Consider the following 25,407-nt stretch of genomic DNA (forward strand, 5'->3'; position numbering starts at 1 on the left):
AAATAAATACAATTTATTTTTGTCACAGGAGCTGTGTAAAGAGGATGATAGTTTTGACTCTTTACTGGAAAGTGTTGTTGGATTGCGACAGATATTGGAAAGTACTCCAGATGTTTTGCCCACTCCTGAGCAGGATGTGGAACCCGTTCTTCCAGCTACAGAACCTCTTCCTGTCCAGTTTAACAACAGGTACACACTATACATCTCAAAAGTTGCAAGTGTTATCTTCTTGTTTCATTTAAAAACTAAATTAATGTGGTGAGGACTAAACAAAAATAAATCTGAGCTCTTCTTTCAGACGGGAACCTATCATAAAGCCTAGTTGTGTAATGTAAACGAAACATTACAAATACTCTTCAGAATCATAGTAATTTATTTATCACACGTACATTGAAATGCATAGTTTGCGTTAACAACCAACACATCCTAATGATGTGGGGGACAGTCTGCTATACTCCTCTGTAAAGCTTTAATTTTACAACAATATCCTAGCAGGCCTCTTTATTCTGATTAATATATACTAATTACAGGCTGATTTGGTATAATTTATTAAATTGATTAATATATATCAATTAGAGGCTGATTTGGCATAATATATTTGGTGTTTATTTTAATCTTAAACCTTTTATTTATTTGCTATTTATTTATATATTTACTATATTTTATTGATTGAGATACGGTGCAGAATAGGTCCTCCTGGCCCTTCGAGACATGCTGCCCACCAATCCCTGAATTTAGTCGTAGCCTAATCACAGGACATTTTACAATGACCAATTAACTTGCCAACTGGTATGTCTTTGGACTCTGGAAGGAAACTGGAGCACCCAGAGGAAACTCTCAGGGAGAATGTACAAACTCCTTACATTGAACCCAGGTCGCCTGTACTATAAAGCGTTGTGCTAACCACTATGCTGCCGTGCCACTCAGGATAGTTGGTGGTTAAATGACAGCTGAACAATGAAAAGTTTAAAAGCTACCAAACTGTATAATAATGGGCAAAATATTTTAAACATATCCTTAACATCATTATTGGAAGCTCTGATTTTGTTTTAAAGTGCAGTGAATCAGTATCCAGTTTGGAAGTAGTTAGATCTGCCTTCAGCATCTATCTGGCATTGCCAGTAAGCTTCAAGATGACGTAGTAGTGGTTGGTGCTAGTTGTCACTTGGATGATTCTTGCAGCACAGGAAGGAGAAGGCAGAAAATAGCAATGACACAATATTGGAAAATTCAATTTCAAGTTTATTGTAATTCAAACATATACCTGCAGCTTGTTCCAAATGAAACAAAGTTCCTCTGGACCAAGGTGCACAACACAATACATATAACTTACACACATGACACATAAAGTAATATCACCACAAATAAATTAAAGGAATAATAAAATACATTCCAGATGATTGACATTTCACATGAGGTGCATTTACGACGCAAGTTAAAAAGTGAAAAGTATAATGCTACTGGCATTTATCCATGATGAGTGGCAGGGAGTTCAGTGGTCTCGTGGCCTGAGGGAAGACTATGTTTCCCACCCTAACAGTTCCTGTTCTAATGCTACGGTACTTCCTCACTGATGGTAAGGGGTCAAAGAGATTGTGGGATGGATGGGAGTGATCTTTGCCAACGCTTAGGCCCTGACTAGAGACTTTCGGTCAGATGCCTAGCAGTTCCCATACCAGACAGTGATGCACCAGGTCTGGACACTCAGTGGTGCTGCTGTAAAAATTGGTTAGAATGGAGGGAGGAGCCTCACTCACCTCAAGTTCCTCAGGAAGCAGAGACACTGCTGTGCTTTCTTGACCAGAGAAGTGGTGTTGAGGGACCACGTGAGATTGTCTGTTACATTCACTCCCAGAAACTTGGTTCTCCTAACTTTCCCCACGGAGAAATCATTTATGTGTAGTGAGGAGTGGTCAGCCTGCACCTTCCTAAAGTCCACAGTCATCTCTTCAGTCTTGTCCACATTGAGACTCTGGTTTTTGTGCTCACAACATTCTGGAAGTCAGTCTACCTACTCTTTGTAACACGTTACATCATTGTTGATAATTCCAACCTTTGTTGTGTCAACAGTGAATTTGACTGTGGTCTTTCTATCAACAAGTCCAAGGTCCAGTCACACATTCATCTCCCAGTATTTTAAGAACAGTAGTGATAATATTCGGTATATTTGTTGCTGGCTTATATGAAATGTAGAATTTAAGGAAGTTATATTGGCTGTCTTACGTCAGGTTTACTATTAATCTGCCTCATTCAATAGGACACAATATTCATTCCTCACTGGATTCTTCAGTTTCAAAAGGGTGTTCAGTTCAAAGTTCAAAGTAAATGTTGTTATCAGATTTCATAAACATCACCACATACAGTCCTGAGATTCATTTTCCTGCAGGCATATTCAGCAAATGTATAGAATAGTAACTTTGACAGGATCAATGAAAGATCAACCAGAGTGTAGAAGGCATCAAACTGTGCAAATGCAAATATAAATAAATAGTAATAAATAACAAGAACATGAAATAACAAGATAAAGAGTCCTTAAAGTGAGATCGTTGGCTGCAGCACCATCTCATTGGATGGGACAAGTTGAGTGTGGTTATCCCCTTTGTTCAAGAGCTTGACGATCGAGGGATAGGAACTGTTCTTGAACCTGGTGGTGAGAATCTTGAGGCACCTGTACCTTCTACCTAAAGGCAGCAGTGAGAAAAGAGCATAGCCTGGGTGGTGGGGATCTCTGCTGCTTTCCGTGATATCATTTCATGTAGGTGGGCTCAGTGGTTGGAAGGGTTTTACCTGTGATGTACTGGCTGAATCCTTCACATTTTGTAGGATTTTCCATTCAAAGGGATTGGTATTTTCATACCAGGGCAGGATGCAGCCTGTCAATACACTTTCCACTACACATCTATAGAAGTTTATCAAAGTTTTAGATATCATGCCAAATCTCCACAGACTCTTAAGGAAATCAAGAATGAAATCATTAAAACATACTGGAAAATGGTTTCTCAATATTTAGCTGAAAATGAAAAGTTATTTTTCCTAGTGGAAAACTGGTTTATAATTTAAATATTCTAACTGGGAACAAATGACTTGGCTTTTAATTTTGGATTTTAAAATAGAGTAATCATTGCTGCTTGCTGGTTAGTCATTATTGAAATTTTAGTGTCTGGTGTATGCTTAACAATTTGAATGAAAACTGAATTACGAACCAATATAATCTTGTTTTAACTTCTAAAGGCTTAAAGTTTCAAAATTTGCCTTATTTGAAGACCAGCTATTATTAAAACTAAATTATCTTCATGTCATTTTTGTGTGGAAAAATACTATGAGACAAAGATACTGTAATTTGAAATGGTTCAAATTCAGATTGTCACTCCCAAATTAATTATGGTTGTGTGATATATTTCCATTTTTGTACAATATATTGAAGCATAATGCAGTGTCGCAAAATTTCATTTAAAACATTTTTAGAATGGGCCTCTAACATCTCTGTTTCATTGGAATTCCTGCCTCAAATTTAAAATGACAGAAATCATCTTGTATTCTGAAAAAGCAATAAGCATTGAATTTTAGAGCAGTACATGCATAATGCTGGAGGAACTCAGTGGGTCAGGCAGCAAACAACAGGAATTCTGCAGATGCTGGAAATTCAAGCAACACACATAAAAGCTGCTGGTGAACGCAGCAGGCCAGGCAACATCTCTAGGAAGAGGTACAGTCGACGTTTCAGGATGAGACCCTTCGTCAGGACAGGCATCTATGGAGAGTTTTCGATGAGGGGCCTTAGTCTGAAATGTTGACTGTTTATTCCCCTCCATAGATGCTGCCTGACTTGCTGAGTTCTTCCAGCGTTTTGTGTGTGTAGCTCTGGATTTCTAGCATCTGCAGAATCTCTTGTGTTTAAGATTTCGGTATTAAATTTGAGTTTTTTTTCAGCTGCACATGTTTGTATTTCTAACAAAGTGACAAAGTGTTTTGGTTATTCTAGGACTGTGTATGTGTTAGCAGATGTTGTAGATGACCAGTTAAAGACGCTCTGGCTTTCACCATTCCAAGCTGAGGAGCTTGAAACTGATTTGGATATGGTAAGTGCAGAAGTAGACATCTTCCTTCAGTTTTGTAACGCTGATCTGAGGAAAACAGGTTTTATCAAAAAGGACGCCTTTAGAACAGATATAAGGGTGAACTTCTTTATCCGGGGGTAGTGAATCTGTGGAATTCATTGCCACAGACAGCTGTGGAGGCCAAGTCGTTGAGTCTATTTAAAGTGGAGGTTTATAGGTTCTTGATTAGTCAGGTTGTCGAAAAGATCTCAACAGCACCAACTATTCCTAACCTTTCAAATGTTGATTGGACTCAATAAGAGTGGATATAATGAGGATATTTATTATAGTGGAGGAGTCTAGGACCAGAGGGTACAGTCTCAGAAAAGAGGGACAGAGATGAGGAGGAATTTCTTTAGTCAGAGGATGGTGAATCGGTGGAATTAATTGCAACAGACAACTGTGGTCGCCAGGTTATTGGGTATATTTAAAGCAGGCTGGATGGGCCAAATGGTGTAAGTTTGCTCCTATATCTTATGCTCTTATACGCCAGTGATGTTGGAGGGGTCTGGTTTGAACTCTTCAAAGAAGAAGCAAAGCCCTTGACATCATCAAACAATCTGTTGGAGGAGCTAGGTGTCACAAACAGAATGTGGGACTCAGGGTTTGGGGGGAAGGAATTTGATAGAATGTGTTGCAATTCTCATTTACCTTCACATTTGCAGTTCTATGAGATAACCTCCAAACTGATGGTATGAACATTGATTTCTCCAATTTCTGGTAATTTTTTTCCTCCTTCCCCTTTCCTCCTCGTCAATTTCCCTCTCTTCTTCTCTTACCTCTTCTCATCCATCTATCATGTCCTTCTGGTAGCCCCCCTCCTTCCCTTTCTCCCATGGTCCAACTCTCTTCTCCTGTCAGAGTCCTTTTTCTCCTGTCCTTTACCTTTTCCACCTGTTACCACCCAGCTTCTTTCTTCATCTCTCCTACCCAACCCACTTGGTTTTGCCATAAGACCATAAGATATAGGAGCAGAATTAGGCCATTTGGCTCATCGAGTCCGTTCTGCCATTTCATCATGGCTGATCCAATTTTCCTCTCAGCCCCAGTCTTCTGCCTTCTCCCCGTATCCCTTCAAATAATCAAGGTAATATCAGCCCCTGCCTTAAATATACATAAAAACGGCCTCCACAGCTGCCTGTGGCAAAAATTCCACATATTCACCATTCTCTGGCTAAAGAAATTCCTTCTCATTTCTTTTCTAAAATGATGTCCCTCTATTCTTAGGCTGAGTCTTCTGGTCTTAGACACTCCCACCATAGGAAATAGCATTTCCACATCCATTCTATCACTCTTTCACCATTTGATAGATTTCAATCAGGTCACCACTCGTTCTTCTGAATTCCAGTGAATACAGGCCCAGAAACATCAAATGTTCTTCATATGACGAGCCATTTAATCCTGGAATCATTTTCGTGAAGCTCCTTTGAACCCTCTCCCGTTTCAGAATCAGGTTTATTATCACCAGTATGTGTTGTGAAATTTGTTAACTTAGCAGCAGCAGCAGTTCAATGCAATACATAATATAGAAAAAAAAAACAAAATAAAATAATAATAATAAATAAGTAAATCAATTACAGTACACATATATTGAATAGATTAAACATCGTGCAAAAAACAGAAATAATATATAAAAAAAAGGGTTAAATGTCCATTTAGGAATCGGACAGCAGAGGGAAAGAAGCTGTTTCTGAATTGCTGAGTGTGTGCCTTCAGGCCTCTGTACCTCCTACCTGATGGTAACAGTGAGAAAAGGGCATGCCCTGGGTGCTAGAGGTTCTTAATAATGGACACTGCCTTTCTGAGAAACTGCTCCTTGAAGATGTCCTGGTACTTTACAGGCAAGTACCCAAGATGGAGCCGACTAAATTTACAACCCTCTGCAGCTTCTTTTGGTCCTGTGCAGTCGCCCCCCCCCCAACCCCCCTCCCATATCAGACAGTGATGCAGCCTGTCAGAATGCTCTCCACGGAACATCTGTAGAAATTTTTGAGTGTATTTGTTGATGTACCAAATCTCTTCAAACTCTTACTGAAGTATAACCACTATCTTGCCTTCTTTATAACTACATCGATGTGTTGAGACTAGGTTAGATCCTCAGAGATCTTGACACCCAGGTACTTGAAATCGTTCACTCTCTCCACTTCTGATCCCTCTGAGGATTGGTATGTGTTCCTTCGTCTTACCCTTCTGGAAGTCCACAATCAGCTCTTTTGTCTTACTGCCGTTGGGTGCTAGGTTATTGCTGCAACTAGTTGGCATATCTCTCTCCTTTACACTCTCTTGTCACCCTACCAACAATGGTTGTATTATCAGCAAATTTATAGATGGTATTTGAGCTATGCCTAGCCACACAGTCATGGGTATATAGAGAGCAGAGCAGTGGGCTAAGCACACACCCCTGAGGTGCACCAGTGTTGATCGTCAGTGAGGAGGAGATGTTATCACCAACCCTCACAGATTGTGGTCTTCCGGGTTGGAAGTTGAGGATCGAATTGCAGAGGGAGATACAGAGGCCCAGGTTCTACAACTTCTCAATCAGGATTGTGGGATTGATGGTATTTAATACTGAGCTGTAGTCGATGAACAGCATCCTGACATAGGTGTTTGTGTTTCAGCACATCCTTTCTGAGATAAAGGGCCCAGATCTGCTCACAATACTCCAAATGAGGCCTCACCAGTGCTTTATAAAGTCTCAATGTTGCTCTTATATTCTAGTCCTCTTGAAATGAATGCTAACATTGCACTTGTCTTCCTAACCACAAACTCAACCTGCAAATTAACCTATAGGGAATCCTGCACAAGGACTCCCAAGTCCCTTTGCACCTCAGTTTTTTGTATTTTATCTCTATTTAGAAAATAGCCAACCTTTTCATTGCTCTATCAAAGTGCATGACCATACACTTCCCAACACTGCGTTCCATCTGTCATTTAATTGCGCATTCTCCTAATCTGTCTTAAGTCCCTCTGTAGCTTCTCTACTTCCTGCAAACCTCCTGGCCCTCCACCTATCTTAGTGTCATCTGCAAACTTTGCAACAAAGCCATCGTTTCCATCATCCAAATCATTGACATATAATGTAAAAAGACCTATCATCTTGCAGCTTGTATTCATTCTCTTCCCTCCACCTCCTTATTCTGGGATCTTCCCCCTTCCTTTCCAGTCCTGAAGAAGAGTCTCAGCCCAAAACATCAACTCTTTATTGCCTTCCATAGATGCTGCCTGACCTGCCAAGTTCCTCCAGCAATTTGTGTGTGTTGCTCTATGAGCTGAGAGTTGCTTCCCCACATCATGATCTTTACAACAATTTTCTTTGTAGGTCAAGGTTGACTTGATTGACTTGGCTGAGAAGTGCTGCTGTGATATGGATTTGAAGGCGGAATTGGAGAGATCTTTCCTTTCAGAGCCACCCTCCCCTGGTAGAGCCAAGGTGTCCAAGGGCTTTAAATTGGGAAAACATAAACACGAGACCTTCATTACTTCCAGGTGAGATGTCAATAAACTTAACAGCTTTCATTTGATATACACGGTTAAGAAACAGGAAAATAAATTGAATCTTCTGTTGGTGCCATACATTTATACATATTGTATGAATATAAAACCAGTTTAGACTTGGCTTTTGGTTATCTGTTATCCCATATTGATGTGCCAGTTGTGTGCACTCAAAATTCACATGTCCATGTTTGTAGAGAGAACTTTTTAACTCCTTAAGGTGGTTCTCTTATCCCACTACTCACTTTTGACTAGTTTTATCAAAAACATATATTCTAAAAAACATTAAAACTTCTGTTTCTTCCCTCTGAACTGAATAAAGTTCAAGTAATTTCCACTTTCCTAGCCATATTATTGCAATGTGAAAATAGTTTTCTTGTAATGTATGGCTTATTTCTAGTTAAGCTGGAAATATGGACCTTTTTCTGATCATCTTTTTTGGAAACTTCTTCTCACGTCCACTCTTATCTAGTCTTCAGTCATTTGAATATTAAAAACTACAGATGCCAGAAGTCCCAAGTTAAAAATGAAATGCTGAAAACCTTTAGCAGTCTATGCAGCATGTTGAGACTAAGTTCACTCATTTAAATGTGATTTCTAAATGTGATTTGTACTGATTACCCAGGAGATAACAAGCTAACCAGCTAAAACCCCTTGAAAGTAGCTGGTAATGAGAAGCCATTTGAATGCTCCAGGGATTCATTTTGTTGTCCATCTTGGTTTGTGAGCACGATGAGGCCACACTCGGGTTGGAGGAACAACACCTCATACTCCACGTCTGGGTAACATCCAAGCTTACGACATGATTTCTCCATCTCTCAGTAATTTCTTCCCCACCTCCCTCTCTTCTCCCTTTTTCCATTCCCTGCTTTGGTTTCCATCTTACTCTTAAGACCATAGGAGCAGGATTAGGCCTTCAAGCCTACTTCGCCATTTTACCATGGCTGATTTATTATCCCTCTCAACCCCATTCCCCTCACTTCTTCCCGTAACCTTTGACACCCTGACTAATCAAGAACCTATCAACCTCTGCTTTCAATATACCTAATGACTTGGCCTCCACAGCCGTCTATGGCAAGGAAATCCTCAGATTCACACACTCTGGCTAAAGAAATTTCTCTTTAATAATAAATCAGCCATGATGGAATGGTGGAGCAGACCCAACTGGCTGAATAGCCTAATTCTGTTCCTGTGTCTTATGGTGCTATGTAGTAATTTGAATAGTAGAACATTGTAGAACTATTTTCAAATTTTCTGTGATTTTTATCTACATTATAGTGGAAAATCAGAATATATAGAGCCCGCTAAACGTGCTCACGTGGTACCACCTCCACGAGGACGAGGCAGAGGGGGATTTGGGCCGAATTGCCGACCTCATGATATATTCAGACAACGGAAGCAGAATACAAGCAGACCGCCCTCAATGCATGTGGACGATTTTGTTGCTGCAGAATGCAAAGACGTTCCTTCCTCTGGGCCGCCTCCGCCAAAGAGGGCAAATAAAGGGCTGCAGAAAGCTCCTCGTGGTGGGTTCTCTGGGAATAGGGGACGAGGTGTCTTTCACAGTCAAAACCGCTTCTTCTCACCTCCTGCGCCCAAAGGTTTGTTAATATTGCCCATTGATTTAATATGATACTGAGTGTTTGCAATATATAAATGAATACAATTTATGATTTATAAATAGTATAAACGGAAAGGCTTGGTAGTGTAGAAGTTAGTGCAGCCAATTTACAGTGGCAGCTATAAGCTCAGGGATTCAATTCACACGGCTCTCCGTAAGTTTGTACGTTCTCCCCATGACTGTGTGGAATTCGAAGTACATTTATTATCAAACTACATATACCATATACAACCTTGAGATTCATCTTGTTGCAGGCAGCCACAAAATAGAATCCATGAAAAATCTCATGTCACACATCCAAAGTCTGAAAAAAGAACAAACCGTGCAAGCAGTAAAAAAAAATTAAATAATACACTGAACATAAATTGCAGAGTCCCTAAAAATCCTCCGGACGCTCCAGTTTCCACCCACATTCCAAAGATGTACGGATTAGGATTAGTGAGTTATGGGCATGCTGTGTCGATGCCAGAAGTATGGTGACGCTTCACTCTTTTCCCCACAGTGCTTGTGTGCATATTAGGTACCTCCTGTACCTATTAAAATGACCACTGAGTGTATGTTCATGGTTAGAAACATGGAAAACCTACAGCACAATACAGGCCCTTCGGCCCACAAAGCTGTGCTGAACATGCCCTTACCTTAGAAATTACCTAGGCTTACTAATAGCCCTTTATTTTTCTAAGCTCTATGTATCCATCCAGGAGTCTCTTAAAAGACCCTATCATTTCCGCCTCTACCATCACCGCCGGCAGCCCATTCCACACACTCACCACTCTCTGTGTAAAAAAACTTACCCCTGACATCTCCTCTGTACCTACTTCCAAGCACCTTAAAACTGTGCCCTCTCATGCTAGCCATTTCAGCCCTGGGAAAAAGCCTCTGACTATCCACATGATCAATGCCTCTCATTATCTTGTACACCGCTATCAGGTCACCTCTCATCCTCCGTCGCTCCAAGGAGAAAAGGCCGAGTTCACTCAACCTATTCTTATAAGGCATGTTCCCCAATCCAGGCAACATTCTTGTAAATCTCTGCACCCTTTCTATGGTTTCCATGTCTTTCTTATAGTGAGGTGACCAGAAATGAGCACAGTACTCTTAGTGGGGTCTGATCAGGATCCTATATAGCTGCAACATTACCTCTCGGCTCTTATACTCAGTCCCAGAATTGATGAAGGCCAATGCACCATATGCCTTCTTAACCACAGAGTCAACCTGCGTAGGAGCTTTGAGTGTCCCATGGACTCGGACCTCAAGATCCCTCTGATCCTCCACACTGCCAAGAATCTTGCCATTATTTAATTATTTATGGTTTTATTACTATTTAATTATTTATGGTGCAACTGTAATGAAAACCAATTTCCCCCAGGATCAATAAATTCTGCCATCATATTTGACCTACCAAAATGAACCACCTCACACTTATCTGGGTTGAACTCCATCTGCCACTTCTGAGCCCCGTTTTGCATCCTATCAATGTCCCGCTGGTTTTTTGCTGCTGTACCCGATCCACTTCAAGTTTGACATGTTATGCATCCAGAGAAGCTCTTCTGCACACCAGTGTTGTAATGCAGTATTATTTAAGTCACTATTACCAGCTTGAACCAGTTTGACCATTCTCCTCTGACCTCTCTTACTAAAAAGGTGTTTTTGCCCACTGAAGTGCCAACTAGAAATAGTCTTTAGGAGACTGTTGTGTACGAAAATTCCAGATCAGCAGTTTCTGAGGTACTCAAACCACCCCATCTGGCACCAATAATCATTCCATGGTCAAAATCACTTTTGATCACATTTCTTCCCTTTCTATTTGGGCTGAACAACAACTGAAGCTCTTCACCATTTCTGTATAGTTTTATAAAGTGATGAGCAGGTGTACTTAATAAAGTGGTCACTGAGTGTCGATCCAAATTCTCCTTTCCTGGCACAATTTAAAGCAGGGTTTTGTAAACTTTTTTAATATCATAGATCCCTACCATTAATTGAGGGGTCCGTGGACCCCAGGTTAGGAAGAAAACATGGTAACAAGTCTTTCTGGCCCAGTGATTCCAAATACACCCATATGACCAATTCACATACTAACCTCTAGGTCTTCGGAATGTGGAGGAAACTGGAGCGCTAGTAGGAAATCCGCACGGGAGAACGTACAAACCCCTTACAAAGACACTGGCATTGTAATAGCATTATGATAGCTACCGTACTACCTTTCTGCCCTAACTTTTCCTTTATTAGATGTAGTTTTCTCCCAACTGATCATGTATGTAATATGCAGAGGAGCCTGGTTAATTGGGACACATCGGGACCAGTACAATTACCTGGCTACCCCAATTAGCCGAATTTTCATGGAATTAGTTAAAAAGGTATAACAAAAGACTGCTATTTAGCTGAGTAACAAATTATGTATTTAAATTAAATCGAAAACAAATTAGAACACTATCAATACTATTACAGTACTATAAAACTGTATTAGTTCCTAATAGTTATTATCAGAGGAATTCATCCAATGTACACTGACTTGTTCATTTGATTGACTGTAAATGAACAAAGTTGGCGCAGATGCCTAGTGTAGATAATGGACTGCCTCCATACAATGCTTTCAATAACTGCATCCTCCAAATCTTCATTTTCATCGTAACATTCAAGATGATTGTAGATATCTTCAAATTCTTTGTGGTACCTAAACTGTTGAAGTAGTGAAACTGTTTCATTTTTACTCCCATCCATTTCTGGCATCTCCAAGCTTGAATGCTTGAAAACACAGTGAACAATTCTGAATTGACACTGCTTATTTCTTGCCAACTATTAATGACAAAATTTGCTGCTTTTTGAACATGCAATTGACGCTGCTTAGAAACTGTTCTCTCTAAGAATGGTGTAGTGTCTTAACGGGCCCCACGAGTGGGGAATAGGTCAGTGATGAGAGTAGAAGCGACAGGCTTTGGCTCATTCAGGCTTCGGCAAGGTGGACTTCATTTTTGGTTATTCTTTGCATTTTTTAGAGGAGCAGAGAGCATGTCGGTAGGGTTAGTGTTTTGCTCTGGGTGTCGGATGTGGGAGTCCTAGGAATCATCCGGTCTCCCAGATGGCCACATCTGTGCCAGGTGCACCGAGATACAGCTCCTGAGAGACCGTGTTAGGTATCTGGAGCTGCGGCTCGATGACCTACAGCTTATGAGGCGAGTGAACAGGAGATAGAGAGGAACTACAGGGATTTAGTTGCCCCGAGGCTGCAGGAGTTAGGTAAGTGAGTGACGGTCAGGGAAAGGATAGGAAGAGCTCAGATAAAAGAGAGCACCCCTGTGGCCATCCCCCTCAGTAATCATTATCTCGTTTTGATGCTTTTGAGGTGGGTGACCTGACAGAGGACAACCATGGTGATCGGGTCTCTGGCACTGAGCCTGGTTCCGTGGTGCAGAAGGGAGAGAGGAAGATGAGGAATGCGGTAGTCATATGGGATTCCATAGTGAAGGGAACAGACAGGAGGTTCTGTCAGCCTGACAGAGATACCCAATGGTGTGTTACCTCCCAGGTGCCAGGGTACAGGATGTCTCAGATCGGGGGCAGAGTATTTTGAAGGGAGAGGCTGAACAGCCAGAAGTCTTGGTACACGTTGGTACCAATGTCATAGGTAGAAAAAAGGAGGAGATCCTGAAGAGAGAATTCAAGGAGTTAGGTAGGAAGCTGAAAAGCAGGACCTCTAAGGTAGTAATCTCAGGATTGCCAGGTACTAGCGAGTACAAGAATAGCATGATCAGGCGTATTAATGTGTGGCTGAGAGACTGGTGTAGGGGGCAGGGCTTCAGATTCCTGGATCATTGGGGCATCTTCTGCGTGAGGGATGATCTGTACAAAAAGGACGGGTTACACCTGAACCCAAAGGGGTCCAATATCCTACCGGGCACATTTAATAGAGCTGTTAGGGAGGGTTTAAACTAATTTGGCAGGAAATGGGAACCAGAGTGATAGGGTTGAGGAAGGGGAAAACAGAAATAAATCAAAGATAGCATGCAACAGATGATAGAAAGAACAGGCAGGAGATGAGGCTTAATCACAGCCAGTGGCATGAGTTATGGGGCAATAGAGGCGTGGTGCAATTAAACCAGAAAGCAACAAATACTGGACTGAAAGTCTTACATTTTAATGCACGCAGCGTAAGGAATAAAATGGACGATCTTGAAATTCAGATACAGATTGGCAAATATGTCATTGTGGCCATCTCTGAAACTCGGCTAAAGGATGGCTTCTATTGGGAGCTGAACGTCCAAGGGTATACGGTGTATCAGAAATATAGGTTAGTAGGCAGAGTGGGTGGTGTGGCTCTGTGTATAAGAAATAATATTAAATCATTAGAAAGAGATGACATAGGATTGGAAAGTGTAGATTTAAGGGTAATAGGACCCTAATGGCAGTTGTATACAGGCCTCCAAACATCAGCAGGAATGTGGATTACAAATTACAGCAGGAGATAGAAAAGGCATGTCAGAAAGGCAATGTCATTATAATCGTTGGGGATTTTAACATGAAAGTCAATTAGGAAAACCAGGTCAGTACCTGACCTCAAGAGAGAATATGTACAGTGTCTAAGGGATGGCTTTTTAGAACAGCTTGCCCACTAGGGGATCGGCTGTGCTGGATTGGGTGTTGTGCAATAATCCAGAGGTGATGAGTGAAGTTAAGGTTAAGTAACCCTTAAGGAACAGTGATCACAATATGATCGAGTTCACATTGAAATTTGAGAGGTTAAAAAATAAAATCCAATGTGTCAGTATTTCTATGGAATAAAGGAAATTACAATGGCATGAGAGGGGAACTGGCCGAAGTTGACTGGAAAGGGACATTTGCAGGAAGGACAACAGAGCAGCAACGGTTGGAGTTACTGCGAAAAATGAGGGAAGTGCAAGACAGATATATTCCAAATAAGAAGAAATTTTCAAATGGAAGAAGGACACTACCGTGGCTGACAAGTGAAGTCAGAGCCAAAGTAAAGAGAGGGCGTACAAGGAAGCCAAAGTTAGTGGGAAGATAGAGGATTGGGAAGCTTTTAAAAACTTGCAGAAGGAAACTAAGAAGGTCATTAGGAAGGAAAAGATGAATTATGAAAGGAAGCTGGTGACTAATATCAAAGAAGATACTAAAAGCCTTTTTAAGTATATAAAGGGTAAAAGAGAGGCGAGGGTAAATATAGGACCAGTACAAAATAGTGCTGGAGATATTGTAATAAGAGATGCAGAGATGGCAGAGGAACTGAATGCATATTTTGCATCAGTCTTCACAGTGGAAGACGTCTGCAGTATACCAAGAGTGTATTCAAGAGTGTCGGGGAGAAGTTTGTGCAGTGAAAATTACGACTGAGAACGTGCTCAGGAAGCTTAATGGTCTGAGGGGGGATAAATCTCCTGGACCTGATGGAATGCACCCTCGGGTTCTGAAGGAAGTAGCTGAAGAGATCGTGGAGGCAATAAGAATGACCTTTTAAGAATCGATAGGTTCTGGCATTGTACCGGATGACTGGAAAATTGCAAATGTTACTCCACTATTTAAGAAGGATGGAAGGCAGCAGAAAGGAAACTGTAGATCTGTTAGCCTGATGTCAGTGGTTGGGAAGTTGTTGGAATCGATTGTTAGGGATGAGATTACGGAGTACCTGGAGGAACATGACAAGGTAGCCCAAAGCCAGCATGGTTTCCTGAAAGAAAAATCTTGCCTGACTAACCTACTGCAATTTTTTGAGGAAATTACAAGCAGGGTAGACAAAGGAGGTGCAGTAGATGTAGTGTACTTGGATTTTCAGAAGGCCTTTGACAAGGTGCCGTACGTGAGGCTGCTTAGCAAGATAAGAGCCCATAGAATTACAGGGGAGTTACTAGTATGGGTGAAGCATTGGCTGATCGGCAGAAAACAGAGAGTGGGAATAAAGGGATCCTATTCTGGCTGGTTGCTGGTTGCCAGTGGAGTTCGGTGGTCGGTGTTGGGACCGCTGCTTTTTATGATGTATGTCAATGATTTGGACTACGGTATTAATGGATTTGTGGCTAAATTTACCAATGATACAAAGATAGGTGGAGGAGCGGGTAGTGCTAAGGAAACAGAGAGCCTGCAGAGAGACTTAGATTGTTTAGGGGAATGGACAAAGAAGTGGCAAATGAAATACAATGTTGGAAAGTGTATGGTCATGCACTTTGGTGGAAGAAATAAACAAGCAGACTATTATTTAGATGGGGAGAGAATTCAAAATACAGAGATACAAAGAGGCTTGGGAGTCCTTGTGCAGGATACCCTAAAGGTTTACCTCCAGATTGAGTCGGTAGTGAAGAAGGTGAATGCAATGTTGGCATTCATTTCTAAAGGTATAGAATGTAGAACAGCGATGTGATGTTGAGGCTCTCTAAGGCACTCGTGAGACCACACTTGGAGTATTGTGTGCAGATTTGGGCTCCTTATTTTAGAAAGAATATACTGACATTGGAGAGGGTTCAGAGAAGATTCAAGAGAACGATTCCAGGAATGAAAGTGTTACCAAATGAGGAACGTCTGGCAGCTCTTGGGCTATATTCCCTGGAGTTCAGGAGAATGAGGGGGGATCTCATAGAAACATTCCAAATGTTAAAAGGCCTGAACAGATTAGATATGGCAAGTTATTTCCCATGGTAGGGGATTCTAGGACAAGAGGGCATGACTTCAGGATTGAAGGACGTCCATTTAGAACAGAGATGCGGAGAAATTACTTTAGTCAGGGGGTGGTAAATCTGTGGAATTTGTTGCCACGAGCAGCTGTGGAGGCCAAGTTATTCGGTGCATTTAAGACCATAAGACAAAGGAGCAGAAGTAGGCCATTCGGCCCATCGAGTCTGCTCCGCCATTTTATCATGAGCTGATCCATTTTATCCTATTTAGTCCCACTGCCCTGCCTTCTCACCATAACCTTTGATGCCCTGGCTACTCAGATACCTATCAATCTCTGCCTTAAATACACCCAATGACTTGGCCTCCACTGCTGCCTGTGGCAACAAATTCCATAGATTCACCACCCTCTGACTAAAAAAATTTCTTCGCATTTCTGTTCTGAAAGGGCACCCTTCAATCCTGAAGTCATGCCCTCTCGTACTAGACTCCCCCATCATGAGAAACAACTTTGCCACATCCACTCTGTCCATGCCTTTTAACATTCGAAATGTTTCTATGAGGTCTCCCCCTCATTCTTCTAAACTCCAAGGAATACAGTCCAAGAGCGGACAAACGTTCCTCATATGTTAACCCTCTCATTCCCGGAATCATTCTAGTGAATCTTCTCTGTACCCTCTCCAACGTCAGCACATCCTTTCTTAGATAAGGAGACCAAAACTGCCCACAGTACTCCAAGTGAGGTCTCACCAGCGCCTTATAGAGCCTCAACATCACATCCCTGCTCCTATACTCTATTCCTCTAGAAATGAATGCCAACATTGCATTCGCCTTCTTCTCTACTGACTCAACCTGGAGGTTAACTTTAAGGGTATCCTGCACGAGGACTCCCAAGTCCCGTTGCATCTCAGAACTTTGAATTCTTTCCCTATTTAAATAATAGTCTGCCCGTTTATTTTTTCTGCCAAAGTGCATAACCATACACTTTCCAACATTGTACTTCATTTGCCACTTCTCTGCCCATTCTTCCAATCTATCCAAGTCTCTCTGTAGACTCTCCGTTTCCTCAGCACTACCGGCCCCTCCACCTATCTTCATATCGTCAGCAAACTTAGCCACAAAGCCATCTATTCCATAATCCAAATCGTTGATGTACAATGTAAAAAGAAGCGGCCCCAACACGGACCCCTGTGGAACACCACTGGTAACCGGCAGCCAACCAGAATAGGATCCCTTTATTCCCACTCTCTGTTTCCTGCCAATCAGCCAACGCTCTATCCACGTATGTAACTTTCCTGTAATTCCATGGGCTCTTATCTTGTTAAGTAGCCTCATGTGTGGCACCTTGTCAAAGGCCTTCTGAAAATCCAAATATACAACATCCACTGCATCTCCCTTGTCTAGCCTACTGGTAATTTCCTCAAAAAATTGTAATAGGTTTGTCAGGCAGGATTTTCCTTTAAGGAATCCATGCTGAGTTCTGCCTATCTTGTCATATGCCTCCAGGTACTCTGTAACCTCATCCTTGACAATCGACTCCAACAACTTCCCAACCACCGACGTCAAGCTAACAGGTCTATAATTTCCTTTTTGCTTCCTTGCCCCCTTCTTAAATAGCGGAGAGACATTTGCAATCTTCCAGTCTTCCGGAACCATGCCAGAATCTATCGACTTTTGAAAGATCATCGCCAATGCCTCTGCAATCTCCACAGCTACTTCCTTCAGAACACGAGGGTGCATTCCATCTGGTCCAGGATATTTATCGACCTTTAGCCTATTCAGCTTCCTGAGTACTTTCTCTGTCGTAATTGTGACTGCGCACACTTCTCTTCCCTGCCACCCTTGAGTGTCCGGTATCCTGCTGTCTTCCTCAGTGAAGACTGATGCAAAATACTTGTTCAGTTCCTCTGCCATCTCCTCATCTCCCATTGCAATTTCTCCAGTATCATTTTCTATCGGTCCTATATCTACTCTCACCTGTCTTTTACTCTTTATATACTTGAAAAAGCTTTTAGTATCCTCTTTGATATTATTTGCTACTTTCCTTTCATAGTTAATCCCCAATCCTCTGTCTTCCCACTAATTTTTGCTTCCTTGTATGCCCTCTCCTTTGCTTTAACTTTGGCTTTGACTTCTCTTGTCAACCACGGTTGCATCCTTTTTCCACTTGAAAATGTCTTCTTTTTTGGAATATACCTGTCTTGCACATTCCACATTTCTCGCATAAACTCCAGCCACTGCTGCTCTGCCGTCTTTCCCGCCAGTGTCTCTTTCCAGTCAACTTTGGCCAATTCCTCTCTCATGCCACTGTAATTTCCTTTACTCCACTGAAAGACCGACACATCAGATTTCGGCTTCTCTTTTTCTAACTTCACAGTGAACTCAATCATGTTATGATCACTGCCTCCTAAGGGTTCCTTCACCTCAATCTCTCTAATCACCTCCAGTTCATTACACAATACCCAATCCAGTACAGCCGATCCCCTAGTGGGCTCAACAACAAGCTGTTCTAAAAAGCCATCTCGCAGACATTCTACAAATTCTCTCTCTTGAGATCCAGTGCTGACCTGATTTTTCCAATCTACTTGGATGTTAAAATCTCCCACAATTATCATAACACTGCCCCTCTGACAAGCCTTTTCTATTTCCAGTTGTAATTTGTAGTCCACATCCCTGCAGCTATTTGGAGGCCTATAAATAACTGCCATCAGGGTCCTTTTACTCCTGCTATTCCTTAGCTCAACCCATAAAGATTCTGCAGCTTCTGATCCTATATCACCTCTTTCTAATGATTTAATATCATTTCTTACCAATAAAGCCACGCCTCCCCCTCTGCCTACCTTCCTATCCTTCCGATACACCGTGTATCCTTGGACGTTCAGCTCCCAGAGACATGCATCCTTTAGCCAGGTCTCAGTGATGGCCACAATATCATACCTGCCAATCTGTAGCTGTACAACAAGATCATCCACCTTATTCCTTATGCTGCGTGCATTTAAGTACAACACCTTAAGACCAGTATTTGATACTTTTTGCTTTGATTTCACTGCAACTCATCCCAATGGCTACACATTTGCCCCATCACCTGCCTGTCTTTCCTGACATCTTTACTGCTCACTATCTTAGACTTATTTCTGTTTTCCCCTTCCTCCACTCTATCATTCCGTTTCCCACCCCCCTGCCAAATTAGTTTAAACCCTCCCTAACAGCTCTATTAAACTTTCCCGCCAGGAGATTGGTCCCCTTCGGGTTCAGGTGTAACCTGTCCTTTTTGAACAGGTCATACTTTCCCCAGAAGAGATCCCAATTATCCAAGAATCTGAAGCCCTGTCCCCTACACCAGTCTCTCAGCCAGGCATTCATCTGCCTGATCCGACTACTCTTGCCCTCGCTAGCACGTGGCACAGGTAGCAATCCGGAGATTACTACCCTGGAGGTCCTGCTTCTCAGCTTCCTTCCTAACTCCTGGAAATCTCTCTTCAGGACCTCCTCCTTTGTCCTATCTATGTCATTAGTACCAACATGTACCAAGACAACTGGCTGCTCACCCTCCCCCTTTAGAATATTCAGGACCCGATCCGAGACATCCTGTACCCTGGCACCTGGGAGGCAACACACCATGCGGGTATCTCTGTCAGGCTCACAGAATCTCCTGTCTGTTCCCCTGACTATGGAATCCCCCACGACTACTGCATTTCTCTTTTCCCTCCTTCTCTCCTGCACAACAGCGCCAGGCTCAGTGCCAGAGACCCGGTCACCGTGGCTGTCCCCTGTCAGGTCATCCCCCTCAACAGCATCCAGAACAAGATATTTGCTGAGGGGGACAGCCACAGGGGTGCTCTCCACTATCCGGGCATTTCTGTTCCCTCTCTTGACAGTGACCCAGTGTTCTGACTCCTGTAGCCTCAGGATGACTACTTCCCTGTAGCTCCTGTCTATCACCTCTTCACTTTCCCTGATAAGCAGTAGGTCATCAAGCTGCAGCTCCAGATCCCTAACACGGTCTCTGAGGAGCTGCAACTCGGTGCACCTGGCGCAGATGTGGCCGTCAGGGAGGCTGGAGGTCTCCCAGGATTCCCACATCTGACATCTGAACAAAGCACTAACCCTGCAGGCATGCTATCTAATTCTACACGAATGAAACAGGAAAAATAAGTCTATTCGCCCACTTACCTCGCCAAACAGACAAACTTTTTAAACCGTTAGCTGTGAGAGCCCTGCTGTTCCTGTCTGTCCGGGCTGATTCGCGAAAGGGGTGGGGGGGTGGGGAGAGAAAAAAGAGTTGGTGCTTTGCTCTCACCTCTTCCCGTTTACTGCTGAAGCCCGTTGAAGCCAAAGCCCTACACTCTGGTACCGCTCACTCCGCTGCCTGCTCCGACAGCTGCCCGCTGTATAGGTTGGTCGCTTTTTTAAACTCTCCGCGCGGTCCTGCTGACGTCACACGCCTGCACACTCTCGCCCTTCTGGCAGTCGAAGAAGTTTTTAAAAAAAACTGCCTTCCTTCACAATTCAGCTCCCACGATGCTCTGTAGCCCCGATCCAAAGGAGAGCCGTTGGTAGCAACCTGCCTTTTTAAACTCTCCGCGCGGTCCTGCTGACGTCACGCGCCTGCGCAGTCTCGCCCTTCTGGCACTCCAAGTTTTTAAAAAAACTGCCTTCCTTCACAGTTTAAGGTAGAGATAGATAGGTTCTTGATTAGCTAGGGCATCGAAAGGTATGGGGTGAAGGCAGAGGAGTGGGGATTACTGGAAGAATTGGATCAGCCCATGATTGAATGGCGGAGCAGACTTGGCTGAATGGCCTACTTCTGCTCCTATGTCTTATGGCCTAAGTGCATGTGGCTGAAGCCAGTTACAAACTGACAACAGTCTCCTGCCCCAATTAAGCAGGATAATATCCCAAATATATTAAGGGAATCCCAGCTATTTTCTTAATTAGTTTTTGTTTTCTCAGCGTTGGCCCAAATAAATAGCTACCCCGATTAACTGATGCCCCAATTAACTGGAATCCACTGTATATCTAAATACTTTTCAACCACAAAAACAAATTAACTTTTAAGGGAAAAATACATGGAACCACCGTTGTATGTTGGTAAACAATTTGGAGGATGTATTCATTGGTCTTCTGGATTTTGCAGATGCTGGAAATCCAGTGTAACATACAGAAGATGCTGGAGGAACTCAACAGGTCAGGTAGCATCTTTGGAAAGGAATAAAGGACTGATATTTCGGGTCAAGAGTCCTCACCCAGTGTAGAAAGGAAGGGTCTTGAGTGGACACTTTATTCCTTTCCATAGATGCTACCTGATCTGTTGAGTTCTTCCAGCATGTTGTGTGAATGTTACTTTGTAAATTGGTGTCACTTTAATTGCCATTGCAGTTTAAAGTGGTGTAAAGTGCCAGTTATAAATGATTGGAGAATACTTATGATGACCGATTGCTAAGTTATATCCATGTTTCAGCTCAGGAAGATGCAATATTTTCATTCAGTGACTGTAGGGTTAAGTTAGGTGCAATACATATGCTGCACTTATTAATCTTTTTACTCTGTCTCTCTGTAGAAGGTCTGCCTTTTATTCCAGCTCATGCTGTAGGACTACTGCACCCCAGCACTAGAAATCGTAAGTAATTTGTCATCTAAATCTGCATATGGGGTAACACATTGTTTCAAGTGTCCAGTCGAAAGAATTTGTAACTGGCTATCAGTTATGATTATTAATCATAGTTAAATTTATCAGAGCTTATTTGGGCAATAAGTATCTTTCCTTGTATTAGGTGTTTGACTGTAATTGCTCCTATACCTTATTCCATCCATAATGGTTATTGGTATAAAGGGGCTTAATCCATCCCTGACTAATGATATTAAATTTGATTAATTCAAAGTCAATTTATTATCAAAGTACATGTATATCACCTTATACAACCCTGAGATTCATTATCTTGTGAGCTTTCACAGTAAATACAAAGAAACATAATAGTCAGTGAAAAAATACACACAAGATGGACAAACAACCAATGTGCACAAGACAACAAACTGCAAATACAAAAAGAAAAAAACAAATATTATAATAATAAATCAGAATCAGGTTTATTATCACCAGCATGTGACGTGAAATTTGTTAACTTAGCAGCAGCAGTTCAATGCAATACATAATCTAGCAGAGAGAGAAAAAAGATAATAAATAAAATAAAACATCATAATAAATAAACAAATAAATCAATTACATATATTAAATAGATTTGTTTAAATGTGCAAAAACAGAAATACTGTATATTAAAAAAATGAGGTAGTGTCCAAGTACATGAGATGAAGAGTCCCTTGAAAGTGAGTTCATAGATTGTGGAAACAGTTCAGTGTGGGGTTAGTGAAGTTGAGTGAAGTTATCCCGTTTGGTACAAGAGCCTGATGCTTGAGGGGTAATAAATGTTACTGAACTTGGTGGTGTGAATCCTGAGGTTTCTGTACCTCCTCCTTGATGGCGGCAGTGAGAAGAGAACATGGGCTGGATAGTAGGGGTTCCTGGTGTTGGATGCTGCTTTCCTGCGACAGCTCTGCTTGTAGATGTGGGAAGGGCTTTACCTTTGGGAGGGCTGCTGTGGCTGTGTGACCCGAAGGGCTAGAAGGGTCTATTCTGTGCTGTATCACTAAAAAATAACTAAAATGAAATGACTCATAAGCTCGGGTTACTACATATTGTGGCTCCAGAACAAACATCTTTCTACCAGCTTTGACATTCAAATTACCATGCCTGAATATGACAACCGACACCCATCTGACTTCACCTTCTAGTTTGTCCTCACTCCCCTCCCCCCACACCACCTTATTCTGGCATTTCCCCTTCCTTTCCAACCCTGATGAAGGGTCTCGGTGAGAAACATTGACCCTGCATAGATGCTGCCTGACCTGCTGAGTTCTTCCAGCATTTTGTGTGTGTTACTCTATGTTAAATTGTCCGATTTTCCAAAATTCTTTTTCAAATTCAAAACTATATACATTTCAGATTCTGATTTTTCACGTACATGGACACTTGCAGTGAAATGTCTTGTTTGCGCTAACAAGCTACACACCCATAGATGTGCTGGGGGCAGCCCGCACATGTCACCACACATTCCGGCGTTAAATAAGCATGGCCACAATGTTCAGCAGAACAACAGAGAACACAACAACAGCAGCAAAGCAATCTCCCTCCCCCTCCCACCCACACACACGGACAGCTCTCCAACTATAGCACAGGTCTCCAGCCCTGCAGGCTTCATCCATGGGCTAAGACTTTGGGACTTCTGATCAGCTTTCGAGCATGATCTTCAGTTTCGACCCCTGGACTAGCCAATGATGGGACCCCATGGCTTGAACTCTGAGTGTGCCGACTGACTGATCCTTCTGCCTCCTACTGATTTGGTGGCTGATGAAATAATAAACTGGTGACATTAAGACCATAAGGTCATAACGGATAGGGTCAGAGTTAGGGTCATCAAGACTGTTCCGCCTTTGATAACAGCTGATTTATCTCTCTCAATCCCATTCTTCTGCTTTCTCCCCAAAACCTTTCGTGCCCTGCGTAATCAAGATCCTATTAACTTCCACTTTAAATATATCCAATGACTTGGCCTCCTCAGCCATCTGTTGCAATGAATTGCACAGACTCGTCACCCTCTGACTAAAGAAATTCCTCCTCATCTCTGTTCTAAATAGACATTCTTCTATTCTGAAGGTGTGCCCTCTGGTCCAGACTCCCCCACTATAGGAAACATCCTTTCCACATCCATTCTATTGAGGTCTTACACTATTGGATAGGTTTCAATGAGATCACCCCACCCCACCCCATTCTTCTAAACTCTAGTGAGCACAGGCCCAGAGCCATCAAATGCTCCTCAATGTTAACCCTTTTGTTCCCGGGCAGTTGAGATTTAGGCTGGCTTGCTATGGGTTCTGAGCCTGAACTAATTTCACCAAAGTTCATTGTAATCAGAGGTAAATTTAGTGAATGGAAATGAAAATAATACTTGAATCTCGCATTTTTACAGTTTTGATCATGAAGTCCAATTCCTGAGGTGTTCTCTAATTTTACTATATAATGTTAGCTTTTATTTTGCGAGGAGTAGAATATAAAAGCCAAGATGTAATGCTGGGGTTTTATAAGGCATTGGTCAGATTGTACTGAGAGTATTGTGAGCAGTTTTGAACTCCTTATCTAAGAAAAGATGAGCTGCCATTGGAGAGCATCTAGAGGAGGTTCACGAAAATGATCCTGGGAAGGAAAGAGTTAATGAAGGAAGAGCATTTGACAGCTCTACTCCCTGGAATTTGGAAGAACAAAGGAGAATCTCATTGTGGCCTAGGTAGGGTGGACGTGGAGAAGATGTTTCCTGTAGTGGTGAGTCTAAGACACAACCTCAGAATAGAGGGATGTCAATTTAGAACAGAAAAAAGGAGGAACACACATCAAAGTTGCTGGTGAACACAGCAGGCCAGGCAGCATCTCTAGGAAGAGGTACAGTCGACGTTGCAGGCCGAGACCCTTCAGTTAGTCCTGAAGAAGGGTCTCAGCCTGAAACGTCGACTGTACCTCTTCCTAGAGATGCTGCGTGGCCTGCTGTGTTCACCAGCAACTTTGACGTGTGTTGCTTGAATTTCCAGCATGTGCAGAATTCCTCGTGTTTGCGAGAAAAAAGGAGGAATTTCTTTGGCTAGAGAATGGTGAATCTCAGAATCAGAATCAGGTTTATTATCACCGGCATGTGACATGAAATTTGTTAACTTAGCAGCAGCAGTTCAATGCAATACACAATCTAGCACAGAGAAAAAAAATAATAAAATAAAACATAATGAATAAACAAATCAATTACATATATTGAATAGATTATTTTAAAAAGTGCAAAAACAGAAATACTGTATATTAAAAAAAGTGAGGTAGTGAAAAGTGAATCTGTAGAATTCATTGCCTCAAACGGCTGTGCGGGCCAAGTCATTGGGAAATTTAAAGTGGAGGTTGACAGGTTCTTGATTAGTTAGAGCGTCAAAGGTTAGGGAGAGAAGGCGGGAGAATTGGGTAGAGGGATAATCAATTAAAACGGAATTATTTCCACTGGATAAGGGAAGACTTGGGTCAAACTTCTAGTTTTAAAGGATTCTGATGGAGATATTTGGAGAATTTTCACTTATGAAGTTTGGTCAGCAGTGTATGCTCTGCCTTTAGAGTTGTTAGAGGGAAATATATGAGGTCATAGAACACTACAGCTCAGAAACAGGCCCTTCGGCCCTTCTAGTCCATGCCAAAGTATTCATCTGCCTAGTCCCATTGACCTGCACCTGGACCACTGGACCATAGCCCTTCATACCCCTCCCATCCATGTACTTTTAAACAAATTTCTCTTAAAAGGGCGAAATTGAACCTGCATCCACCACCCACTGGTAGCTCATTTCACCTTTCACCCTTAACTCATGACCTCTAGTTCCAGTTTCACCTGACCTCAGTGGAAAAAGACTGTTTACATTTATCCCTCATCATTTTGTATACCTCTATCAAATCTCATCTCATTTTCCTTTGCACCAGGAAATAAAGCCCTAACCTATTCAATC

General features: G+C 42.2%; 1 protein-coding gene across 3 annotated transcripts in view; it reads left to right on the forward strand.

Moving 5' to 3' along the window:
- The window catches only part of virma (vir like m6A methyltransferase associated), a 141,165-nt gene that overhangs the window by 105,750 nt on the left and 10,008 nt on the right, over positions 1-25,407 (forward strand). For 2 of the 3 annotated variants that reach the window (XM_072251837.1, XM_072251846.1), the window contains exons 19-23: positions 29-189; positions 3,983-4,079; positions 7,417-7,583; positions 8,868-9,190; positions 21,389-21,448. In XM_072251837.1, coding sequence (XP_072107938.1) covers positions 29-189; positions 3,983-4,079; positions 7,417-7,583; positions 8,868-9,190; positions 21,389-21,448 — 808 coding nt within the window. The other variant, XM_072251855.1, reaches the window with a different exon arrangement.

The sequence above is a fragment of the Mobula birostris genome, chromosome 1, assembly GCF_030028105.1.
Source record: "Mobula birostris isolate sMobBir1 chromosome 1, sMobBir1.hap1, whole genome shotgun sequence".
Lineage (NCBI taxonomy): Eukaryota > Metazoa > Chordata > Chondrichthyes > Myliobatiformes > Myliobatidae > Mobula > Mobula birostris.